At 39.2% G+C, this 13,164-nt stretch overlaps 1 gene segment (V, D, J or C); it reads right to left on the bottom strand.

Moving 5' to 3' along the window:
• Positions 1-643: 643 nt before the first annotated feature.
• Positions 644-1,278, bottom strand: LOC114639699. The segment is given in 2 exon segments: positions 644-987; positions 1,178-1,278. Coding segments are annotated over 2 exon segments (393 nt in total).
• Positions 1,279-13,164: the final 11,886 nt, after the last annotated feature.

Here is a 13,164-nt window from a genome sequence, read left to right as displayed (position 1 = left end):
TCTTTATGTACTCATGAGACTATGAGTGTGTGTAGAAAGCCACCCACAAAGGAAAAAGGGAGCATTCAGGAAGATAACTAGGAAGGCAATGGAGCACAAGGTATGGAAGTGCAAGGGGACTACTGAAAACAGTAAGTTTTATGTCAGAATGGGAAACACGTCAATGGTAGAGGGTATAAGCTTGGGAACGCATCAACCAAAATTAAGTATGTATGAAACTGCCATAGAAAATCCTGCTACTTTGTTAGCTAGTTTTCAAAAGTTAGAAAACAAATATTTCTTATTGAAAGATTTTAAAAGTAAAGAAGACACAGTGCTGTAGAGTTGATGGTTGTCTTTATGACACGACATGTGGCAAGTCTCATGGCCATGTATTTGTCTTCCAACTCAACAAAATATGCACATTAATAGTGTGTACATTGTTGTATAACCATCGGCATATAAGAAGGTAAAATATTCCAAAAGTGGAAAATGTTTCAACTAAACCAGTAATGCGCCTTTCCCATCAGGATTACAGGGCTTTTTTTACTGTTAAAATATTTTCCCAGTCAATAAAGACCTCTTTCTTCTTCCTAATAAATCCCACTATATAAAGAATAGAAATCGAATCTCTCCACTGGGTGTTCTATGATCTATGTCAGTACTAGCTGCTGTACAATAGGTTTGCATGCAGGCTGCAGGTGCCTGGGGAGCACTGTGTGCTCACTGCACAGAAGTAGAGAGCAGAGTCACCAGGACGGGAGTCTCTGATGTGCAGGGAAACACGTAGGCTGGCTTTATTGAGGTGAACTGTGAATCTGCCTTCTTTCTTGTTGCCATCAGAGAATATGGATATCAGTGCCTTCGGGACTTTCGAAGGATGCTGTTGGTACCACCAGAAGGACTGAGAAGCACTGCTGCTAAAAGTGCAGTTGAGAAAGGTCATGTCTCCCTCTGGGACAATGACAGATTCTGGATTCTGTTGCACCTTCTGCTGGCTGCTCACCCCTGTAAAGAAAGATAAAAGTCAGACAATCAAGACTAGGTACATATGGGTACTAACATTATAGAATGACGATTCCGTGGGCTTCGCACTTCCTAACTAGAGATTTAAAACATCTGTGTTTCTAACATTAGCCTGGAGCAGGCAATAACTTTATATATCACACCTAGATTCCAAAGGAATTTCAAAACTTACAGTTTAACTGCAACCACAGGATGACTAGTGAAACACTCAAAGATTTCATTCTCTCCTCCTTCCTCTTCACTGAGGACTGAGATCCTCAACTCTAAGTTGACAACTAAAAAAGAGACTCTTTTCGTGATCTCAGCAGCACCAAGCCTTTTGTCCAGCCCTTTCTCTACCTACTCCTCCTCTTCCTGTACCCTTCTTCTCCACCCCACCCCACCCCATACCACGCCGTGCTCCACTTCTCTCCCTCTTGAGATCTTTGCTCAGAATCCCAAAGAAAACACTGCCATCTTGTGGACTCACGAAAGTGACCAAGAAAAGATTCAAATTGCAAAGTATTCTAACTTAGCTAGTAAAAAGTAAAGCACTTGAGAGTTTAGTTGGAGTTTTGAAGAGACATTTGCTCCAAGTCAGGATGGAAAGAAAGGTGAGCTCATGTGTTCACACTTAGCAGATGTTACCCTTTTTCTATGTAATAACAGGTTTCACACATAAGCAGTCACCTGCACTAAAAAATCCTCTTTGAAAAGTCTGCAATGGAAATCTGCATGAGGCTTTTTGTACAGCATAACTTTAACCCTTGTCACCACATACATCCCCATTCAAAGCTATCCTCAAGTTTAGTTTTTGTTTCTCAGATTTTTATTCATTCTTTGTGAGTTTCATATCATGTGCCCCGATTCCATTCATCTCCCTGATGCTTTGTATCCAGCTTCCTCCCTTGTAACCTCCCTTCCCCCACAAATGCAAAATTAAAAAACAACAAACAAAACAAAATCTCGTTGTGCATATACTGTGTAACACAGTGACACATCTTCAAGCTTTAAAGATGGCTTGCTCATGCTGTTTATCTAGGTCAAAGATAGAAAGGCCTGGAATTCTTTATTGCATTTGGAGCCAGGACCAAGCTTATGTGTAAACAGAACTTTACTTCACTCAGTACAGAAGATGAAGCTAAGTGGAATGCCTAAACTCTAAATAAAACCTAGGGAACTTGTTCATTTCTCTAATTAATTTTTCCCTAATCTTGATTAAGTTTTGCTGAGTGGAATTGATCTGTGAAAGTTCTAGATCTGCTTTCTTTCAACCTCCCACTTTCTGACCGCTCCCCTTTCCACCTCTACCCTTCCTTCCTTCTCTCTCTTCTTCCCTAACCCTTTCACTTTATCCGACTCTCCACTTCTAACATAGTCATCAAACCGTATATACCAGAGGAATATCTATGCCAGAGCTTAGGTAGGTTCACATAGAAACAAGTCAGGAAACAGACTTACTGCAGGACTCTGTGAGATCTCCACATCCGGAAAAGTAAACATCTGTGGAAACAAGAAGGAAGTTTGGATCAACACAAGTAAGTAGCAAGTGTTGGTTCATACTTTGGTAGTTTGAAATTGAGTGGATTGTTTTAAGGTATATATAAGTGCAACCCAACTTGATGAAATCTTTTATGCTGATAATTAACTCAATCTTTGTATACACAATGAAGCATCCTTTACTCTCCCCAAGAAAGAAAATAAACTAAATAAAGATTGGACAAGACAAAATTGAAAATCCGGGTAAATTAAGTACATGAGGCACCCTCCATAAAGATGGGTTCAATAAAAGTAATGTTGAGGTGGAGGTGGCTAGAGAGGTGGATCAGAGGTTAAGAGCACTGATTGCTCTTCCAGAGGTTCTGAGTTCAGTTCCCAGCAACCAAATGGTGGCTCATAACCATTTGTAATGTATTCAATGCCCTCTTCCGGCATGCCTGAAGACAGCGACAGTGTACTCACATACATAAAATTTAAAAAAATAAATCTTTTTTTAAAAAAACAAGCTTAGGATAATGGTGGGGATGAGGGTGGGGATTGGATGGCTGTGGTTCTGGCCACACAGACAATGCAAAGGTAGCCAAGCTATTAACCACATATGCTCCTAGATTTCTGGACTAATAACAGATTACGCAACTCATGAGCAAGACTAACAAGTAGAATGAATCAATAGAAGATAGAGTATCAAGGCTCAGAGATTGAAAAGAATATGAGAGAAATTTCAAACTCAAGAAAGGAACATGCAAGAACAGTAGTACAACATAAAAAGTATACATCTGATAGATAGGGCATGATAGTTAAGCACACCTACTGCCCTACCAGAGGATCCAGCTTCAACCCCTAGCTCCCATATGATTGCTCACAACCTGCTCTACCTCTACTTTTAGGGAATCTGAAATCTTCTTCTGGACTCATCAGATACCAAGCACATACATACACAGACACTTGTAGGTAAAACATATACACATAAAATAACAATAATTAATGTTGTGGTTTGGTCTTTTGTTATGTATTGTAGTGCTAAATACTAGACCCCAAGTCCTAGTTGATCTCAGAGATTCCTCACATGCAATGTGACCTTGTTCCTTAATTTAAACTATTAGTGAAATAAAGATTCTGACAGTCAATAGCTCTGCAGAAGAGACCAAGACAGGGTTTGGGATTCCTGGGCTTGGGGTCAGAAAAGAATTACAGGAGGAAAAAGAAGGTGGAGAGAGAAGAAGACACCATGGGATAAGAATCTTGATATCATGGCCATAAGGGTTGGACAACTGGAGTTAAGAACATCCCAGACAGTAATGGAAAATTATATTATGGTTTACTGTCAGAGAAATAGATATAATAGCAAAGATGGTACCTATCTGCCCAGCTCTAGTGCTGTATAAGGTTTATTATAATGATAAAAGTTGCATGTTTTTTATCTGGGAACTGAATGATCTAAGGAGAGGTAGAAGTCCATGATTGAGATTAAATAATTTCTACAACAAATAATACAGTAAAAAACTATGTCTTCAAATTATGGGCATTAATGGAGAAGAATCTCAGGTCAATGGCATAGAATCCCTCTTCAAAATGATCATAAAAGAAAACTCCTTATCCTAAGAAAAACACACCCACATAGATACAAAAAACAACACATAAACAAGAAAATAAAAGAAACACCCACAGAATATCATAGTTAAAACACTAAACATTCAGAACTAAGGAAGAGTATTGAATGTTTCAAGAAAAAATAATTTTATATAAAGCAAAGCACATCAGAACAACACGATTTCTCAATGGAAACATTAAAAGCTATCAGAGACTAGAGCAATGTATGCCAAGTTCTAAAGGACTATACATACCAACCTAAACTACAGTACCCCGCATAGACTATCTGCCATAGTTGAAGGGGCAAACGCCATACGTGATACAAACAGGCTAAAGGAACCCATGTTCATGAGACCATCCATACAGAGAATACTAGAAGGAATACTTCAGGATGAAGACTTAGCCAACAAACTCTAGACAGAAAACAAATGGAGTGATAATTACTAAAGCACACAGAACAACTAAGAATGCAAACAGTAAAGACATGAGACCATCCATACAAAGAATACCAGAAGCAATACTTCAGAGTAAATGGACGTATAAACATTGCATAAAAACTATAGGAAGAAAACATATGGAGTGATCATTACTGAAGCACAAAGAACAACTAAGAATGCAAACTGTAAATATACAACAAAATTGACTGAACTAATATACACCTTTCAATAATAAACCAGACCTAGAAAGACAAATGTCTCATTTTCTCTCTGATCTATTGTTCCTAGCTCAAAATCTTCAGATGTGAGTTCTAAACTGACCTACACATACCAGGAAAGTAAACGAGCTCCAGAGAGGGGAACAGCAGGAAATAGAAGATATAAAGGAGGAGATGGAAAAGAGGAGGAGGAAGGGAGGAGGAGGAGGAGGGAGATTTAAAAGGGGGAGGAAAAGGGAAGTCAATAAAGAAGGAGAGAGGGTAAAGAGAGACATACAAAGAATGTTTGATAAAGTCTCAAGGAATTGTATTATTTCATGTTCACCTACACACATACACACACATACATACATACATACATACACACACATACACACACACTTGTGTGTAAGTTCTGCCAAGTAGATTGACAATGCTCTCCACAAGAGCCATAGACAATCTACCTAACAAAAACACTGTTTGATTATTTTTTGTTTTTAAAGGATTTGTATTTTTCTTATTTATTCTTCTCTCCCATATTACATCCTGACTACAATTTCCCCTCCCTCTTCTCCCATTATCCCACAACCTCCCCTCTCCCCAAGATCCACTCCACCTTGGATGACCTTCAGAAGAGAGAGGGCCCTCCAGTTATATTAAACCAAACATGACATAAAGAGTTAAAATAAGACTAGGTACATAGCATCATATCAAGGATGGACAAGGCCCAGTAAGAGGAAAAAAGTCCCAAGGTCAGACAAAATACTCAGACACAGATCATGCTCCCACTTCTCAGAGTCCTAGAAAAACTCCAAGTAAATAAACATATTTGCTAAGAATCTAGGGAAGACCCATGCAGGCTCTGTGACGGTTGCTTCAGTCTCTGTGGGCCCCCAACAAGCTCTGGTTAATCAATTCTGTGGCCCATTTTCTTGTGGTGTTCTCAATTCCTTTAGCTCCTACAATCCTTCCTCCATTTCTTCTTCTGTAGGATTCCCAGGACTCTGCCTAATGTTTGCCTGTGAGTATCTGCATCTACTCCTATCTGTGACTGATAAAACCTCTTTGATGGCAATTATGTTAGGCTCCTGTCTACAAGTACAGCAGAATCATTTCATTGCCTTTTTTTCCCCCTCCAATCATATCTGGTCTGTTTTTCTGTCCTAGATCTCTTTGTTATCCAGCTTCTGTGACCTGGCCAGCCCTCCAGGCCGTATCAGGTATGAGCTCCCTCTCCTGACATGGGACTAATGTTGGGCCACACATTGGTTGGCCACTCCCACTTCTGTGCCATCTTTACCCCAGCACTCCTTGCAGGCAGGACAAACTGTAGGTCAAAGTTTTAGTGGCTGGGTTGGTGTCACAGTCTCTACACTGGAAGACTTGTCTGGCTATAGAAGATAATCAGTTCAGGCTCCCTATCCCCCATTACTAGGAATTCTCACTAGGATCACTTGCACAGATTCTAAGGAGCTTCCATTGCGCTAGGTCTCCACCTAACCATTGAAGAGCCCCACAACTCCAGTATATTTCTCCCAGCATCCTCTCCCTGCATCAGTTCCCGCTAGCCCTACCTAATCCTTCCTGTTCTCATCCACACCCACAAAATCTAATCCCCTCCTTGAGCCCTCCTTATTACTTAGCTTTTCTGGGTCTGTGGATTGTATCGTGATTATCTTTTACAGCTATTATCAACGTATAAGTGAGTATATTGTGAGTCTGAACTACCTCATTTAGGATGTTTTTTTTCCAGTTGCATCCATTTGCCTACAAATTTCATGATGTCATTTTTTTCAACAGCTGAGAAATACTCCATTGTGTAAATGAAACACATTTTCTTTATCAAATCTTTGGTTGAGAGACATCTAGGTTGTTTCCAGTTTCTTGCTATTATGAATAAAGCTGCTACAAATATACTTGAGCAAGTGTCCTTGTGGTAGGAACAAACATCCTTTGATATATTTTCAGGAGAGGGATAGATTTCCAATTTTCTGAGAAACCATCATATTAATTTCCAAAGTTGTAGAATCTTGTGTACTGTATGAAAGCATCACCTGTCAATAAAAATTTAATGGCCTAGTAGCTGAGGCAGGAAAGAGGAGGTTGGAGTTCTGGTAGGGAAGAGAGGAACTCTGAGATAGAGTCGGGTGTACAAAGAGGTTTGTCCTGAACTCTGAGGAGACAGACACATGAAACTGAGTCTAGGTAACCAGCTATGTGTCACTCATAGAATAAACAGGTTAATTAATTTATAAGCTATTCATGAAATATAGTTTATGACCTAGGCCTAAGCAATTATTCAAAAATAGTAACTCCTAGAGTTGTTACTTAGGGAATGAGGTGCAGATGGAAAAGCCCATGGTTATGCAAAATAGATTGTATAAATTTGCATTCTCATTAGCAACAAAGGGTTCCCCTTGTTCCACATCCTTGCCAGCATGAGCGGTGTCTTGTGATTTTAATCTTAGCCACTCTGAAAAGTGTATGATGAAATCTCAGATTCCTTTTTCTTTGCATTTCCTAGATGGCTAAGGATGATAGAGAATTCTGTATTTAGAACTACACCCCATTTTTAATTGGATTATTTGGTTTCTTGATCCTTAGTTTCTTGAGTTCTTTATAAAATTTGGATATTAGCCACCTCTCAGATGTTGAGTTGGTGAAAATCTTTTTCCCATTCTGTAGGCTGTTGTTTTGCCATTTTGATGGAGTCTTTTGCCTTACATGAAGTCCCATTTATTTATTGTTGATCTTAGTGTCTGCACCATTGGTATTCTGTTCAGGATGTTGTCTCCTGTGCTGATACATTCTAGTCAATTCCCCCTCTTTCTTTTTTATGATGTTCGGTCTATTTGGTTGTATGTTGAGGTCTTTAATTCACTTAGACTTGAGTTTTGTGCAGGGAGATAAATATGGATCTATTCCCATTCTTCTACATGCAGATGTCCAGTTAGACCAGCACCATTTGTTAATGGTGCTTCCTTTTTCCACTATATACTTTTGGCTTCTTTATCAAAAACCAAGTGTCCATAAGTGTGTGCACATTAAGTCTGCATCTTCAATTTGATTCCATTGATCAACATGTCTGGTTGTTTTGTTGTTTTTTGGTGATGGTGGGTTTTTGGTTTTTTGCTTTTTGATTTTATTTTTTGTTTTGTTTTTTGCCAATACCATACTGGTTTTTTTTTATTATGGCTATGTAGTACAACTTGAAGTTAGGGATGATACCTCTGGAAGTTCTTTTATTTTACAAGATTGGTTTAGCTATCCTGGGTTTTTTGTTTTCCCATATGAAATTGAAAACTGCTCTTTCAAGGTTGGTAGGAAATTGTGTTGAAATTTTGATAGTGATTGCATTGAATCTGTAGATTTCTTTTGGCAAGAGAGCCATTTTTACTATGTTAATCTTATCAAACCATGAGACCGGGAAGTCCTTCTGTCTTCTGATATCCTCTTCAATTTCTTTCTTCAAAGACTTGAAGGTATTGTCAAACAGGTCTTTCACTTGCTTGATTAGAGTTACCCCAGGATATTTTATATTATTTGTGACTATTGTGAAGGGTATATTTCCCAAGTTTCTTTCTCAGTCAGTTTGTCATCTGTATATGAGAGGGACACTGTTTGTTTGTTTGTTGGTTGGTTGGTTTTTTGTTTTGTTTTGTTTTTAGTTAATCTTGTATCCAATCACTTTACTGAAGATGTTTATCAGCTGTAGGAGCACTGTGGTAGGGTTTTTGTGGTTCCTTATGTATACTATCACATCCTCTGTGAAAAGTGATACCTTGACTTGTTCCTTTCCGGTTTGTATCCCCTTGATCTCCTTTTGTTGTCTTACTGCTCTACCTAGAATTTCAAGAACTATGTTGAATAGATATGGTGAGAGTGGACATCCTTGTCTTATTCCTCATTTTAATGGAATTGCTTTGAGTTTCTCTCCATTTAATTTTATGTTGGCCATAGGCTTGCTGTATATTGACTTTAGTGTGTTTAGGTATGTCCTTTGTGTCTCTCATCTCTCCAAGACTTTTTTCCCATTAATTTATTTGTTTATTCATTTTACATCCAGATCACTACCCTCTCCCTGTTCACACACACACACACTCCCCATCCTTTATACCCCATCCCCTTCTGCTCTGAGAGGGTGGACCCTCTGGGTATCCCACAACTCTGGCATATAGTCTTTGCAGGGTTAGGCACATCCGCTCCCATGGAGACCAGGTAAACCAACCCTGTTAGGGGAATAGATTCCATAAGCAGGCAACAGCTTTAAAGACAACCCCTGCTCTAGTTGTTGGGGGACCCACATGAAGTCTGAGCTGTACATCTGTTATGTATGTACTGGGTGCCTTGGTACAGCCCATGTATGCTCTTTGGTTGCTGTCTCAGTCTCTGAGAGCCCCCAAGGGTCAAGATTAGTTGAATCTGTTGATCTTCCTGTGGAGTTCCTCTCCCCTTTAGGACCCCAATTGTTCCAGAAGAGTCCCTGAGTTCTATCCAATGTTTGGCTGTGGATCTCTGCATCTGTTTCAGTCAGTTGTTGGATGGAGCCTCTCAGAGGACAGTTATGGTAGGCTCCTGACTGCACACATAACAGAAACCCATGGGATGGTTCTCAAGTTGGCCACTTATTAGTTAGCCATTTGCTCAGTCTCTGCCCCGTTTTTTGTCCCTTTATTTCTTGTAGATATGACAAAATTGGAATTGAAAGTTTTGTGGGTGGGTTGATGTCTTTATCCCTCCAGTAATGTCCTTATCACTGGGGGTCCTGCCTAGATACAAGAGGTGGCCTCTTCAGGTTCCATATCAGCACTGTTATACATCTCAGCTGAGGTCTCCCATATTGACTTCTGGGACCCTCCCCAATCCCAGGTATCTAGAATGTCCTAGAAATACTACCACTACCTCCACCCCTGCTAGCTGCAGATTCCCTACTCATTCCCCTGCCCTCTGGCCCTCACTCCATCTCTTACAACATCAGCTTTTTCCAGCTTTTCCCTAATGCAACCACAAGGGTCCTTGACTTCAGTTCATTTGTTGAGTGTAAGTATCTGAGTCTGTCTCAGTCAGCTGCTTGTTGGCCTCTCAGAGGACAGCCATGCTAGGCTCCTGTCTGTAAGCACACCATAGCATCAGTAATAGTGTCATGGCTTGGAGCCTCCCCTTGAGATGGATCCCAAGTTGGCTGGTCATTGGACCTCCTTTCCCTCAGTCTCTTCTCCATTTTTGTCCCTGTAGTTATTTTAGACAGGAACAATTCTGGGTCAGAGTTTTTGACTGTAGGATGGTAACCATATCCCTCCACTTGATGCTGTGTCTTTCTACTGGAGGTAGACCCTGCAAGTTTCCTCTCCCCACTGTTGGACATTTCATCTAAGGTCTCTCCCTTTGAATTCTGAGAGTCTCTCACTTCCCAGGTCTCTGGTAGATTCTAAAGTGTCCCCACAGATCCCACCTCCAAGGTGCATATTTGCATTCATTCTGCTGGCCCTCAGTGCTTTCGATGTGTAATTTAAAATTTAGCAATATTTCTTCTGCAAAATGTGGGTGCCCTTGTGTTTGGGATATATATGTTCAGAATTGAGATACTGTCTTGGTAGATTTTTCTTCTGATGATTAAGTATAAAGTGCCCTTCCCTATCTCTTTAGATAATTTTTGGTTGAAAGTCTATTTTATTAGGTATTATCATGGCTATTCCAGCTTGCATCTTGGATCTGTGTGCTTGGAAAACTTTGGTCCACTACTCTGAGGTAGTGTCTTTATGCCTGAGATGTGTTTCTTGTATGCATCAGAATGATAGATCTTGTCTTCATATCCATTCTGTTAGCCTGTTTTTTATTGAGAGATTGAGTCCATTGATATTGAGAGACATTAATGTTCAGTGATTGTTATGTCCTGTTATTTTGATGTTGGAGGTGCTTGTGTGTGTGTGTGTGTGTGTGTGTGTGTGTGTGTGTGTGTACTTCTCTTGCTTTTGCTGCTATAGAATTACTTATTTCTTGTATTTTCTTGGATGAAGTTATCTAAGAGTTTTCCTTCTAGTATTTTCTATAGGGCTGGATTTGTGGATAGATATTGTTTAAATCCGGTTTTTGTCATGGAGCACCTTGTTTTCTCCTTCTATGATGATAGAAAGTTTTGCTGGGTATAGTAGTCTAGGTTGGCATCTTCGTTTTATTAGAGGTTGCAAGATATCTGTCTAGGTTCTTCTCGCTTTTAGAGTCTCTCTTGAGAATTTGGGTGTAATTCTGATAGGTCTACTTTTGTATGTTACCTTTTTCCCTTGTTGCTTTTAATATTCTTTCTTTGTTCTATAGATTTGTGTTTTGATTTTTATGTGGTGGGAGGATTTTCTTTCTTAATCCAGTCTAGGTGGTGTTCTATAAGCTTCTTTTATGCTTATAAGCATTTCTTTCTTTGGGTTGGGAAGGTTTTCTTCTATGATTTTGTAAAAAATATTTTCTGGACGTTGGAACTGGGACTCTTCACCTTCTTGTATTCCTATTATTCTTAGGTCTTTTCATGGTATCTCAGATTTCCTGGATGTTTTGTGCCAGGAATTCTTTAGATTTAACATTTTCTTTGGCTGATGTATCAATTTCTTCTATTGTATCTTCTACACCTAAGATTCTCTCTTCCATCTTCTGTATTCTGCTGGTGATGCTTTCATTTGTTGTTTCTGTTCTATTCCCTAGGTTTTCCATCTCCAGGATTCCCTCATTTTGTGTTTTCTTTATTGCTTGTACTTTGAATTTCAGGACTTGCACAATTTTATTTCCTTCACCAGTTTAATTGCATTTTCCTATATATCTTTAAGGGATTTATTTGTTTCCTCTTTAAAGGCCTCTATCATCTTTATAAGATTAGATTTAAGGTCATTTTCTTGTGCTTTGGTTGTGTTAAGATATCCAGGGCTTGCTGTAGAAGGGTAGCTATGCTCTGAAGGCATCATATTGTCCTGGCTTTTTTACTGTGTTTTTTTAAGGACTTTTACCCATCTAAATGGCTTTGGTCCTTGGATGTTGCTGTTGTAGTAGGTGTTTGGAGGGGATTTAACCTCAATGGTCCTGGTGTGACAGGCTTCTTATGGGTATCCTTAGGTTGTATGGTTACATATCTGCAGGTCTGTATTGTTTAGGAGCTGTAGATCCAATGAGGTGGGCAGAGAAGTGGTGGGAGAATGGAGGTCTCGTAGGGTAGCAGGTTTTCAGGGCAGCTCTGCTTGATCCATAGGACTCAGCAAGAAGAGAACGTGTACAGGTTTTTAAATACAGACCTAGTGATTCTTTAAATTCCCATAGTGTTTGTTGATATATCCCCCTTTTCATTTCTGATTTTATTTGGATATTCTCTCTGTGTCTTTTAGTTAGTGTGCATAAGAGTTGTCTCTCTTGTTGATCTTCTCAAAGACCCAACTGTTGGTTTGTTGTTGATTCTTTGTATTATTCTCTCTCTCTCTCTCTCTCTCTCTCTCTCTCTCTCTCTCTCTCTCTCTCTCTCCTTTAGCCTTAAGTTTGATCTACTCTGGAGTCTGTTTACTTTTTTTATCTTCTAGTGCTTTCAGGTGTGCCACTAAGCTATTAGTATAGGATATCTCCAATTCTTTATGAGGGTACTTGGTGCTACAAACTTTCCTCTTACACTGCTTTCATCATGTTCCATGAATTTGGGTGAGTTGTATATTCATTCAATTTCTTTATTTTGGTCATGAACCAGTAATCATTTAATATAGAGTTGTTCAATTTCCACGAGTTTGTAGGCTTTCTGTTGTTTCTGCTATTTCTGAAATCCAGCATTAATCTGCAGTGGTCTGGTAGGATACAAGGGGTTACTTTAATTTTCTTGTGTCTGATAATATTTACCTGTGACTGATCATGTGGTCAGTTTTAGAGAAATTTCTGTGATGTGCTGAGAAGAAAGTGTGTTCTTTGGTGTTTGAGTGAAATGTTCTGTAGCTATCTGGCATCCATTTGGTTCATGATGGCTGCTAGGTCCAGTATTTCACTTTTTAGTTTTTAATATTCTTTATGTTCTGTGAGTATAGTGTTTTGATTATTCTATGATGAAGGGACTTCTTTTTTTTGGTTTAATTTATTTGGTAGTCTGGAATATTTTTCTACCTTTATAGGCATGTCCATCTTTAGGTTTAGGTTGAAAGACCTCTATCATATTCACAAAATCTGTTTTGAAGTTCTTGTCTTATTCTTTAGCTATAGCGCATTTCTCAGGACCTTCTATAGCAGAGTTTCTGGTCTTTAGTGGAGAGATATCATTCTGATTGTTATTGGTTGCTTTTATTCTGGAATCTAGGCATCTGGATTTGAGATCATTGTAATTCTAGGTGATGGACTCTGGTCTTGTCTTTGTTGGATATGTGTTCTTGGTTTCTGTTGCCCTCTATGCTTCTTGGAAGAGTGCGGTAACTATGGGTTGCCTGGTAAAGAATGTTTCTGAGATC

Source organism: Grammomys surdaster, unplaced genomic scaffold, assembly GCF_004785775.1.
Source record: "Grammomys surdaster isolate TR1022 unplaced genomic scaffold, NIH_TR_1.0 125750, whole genome shotgun sequence".
NCBI classification, from domain to species: domain Eukaryota; kingdom Metazoa; phylum Chordata; class Mammalia; order Rodentia; family Muridae; genus Grammomys; species Grammomys surdaster.
The sequence above is the reverse complement of the archived record's forward strand: the minus strand, read 5'-3'. Positions and strand labels throughout refer to the sequence as shown.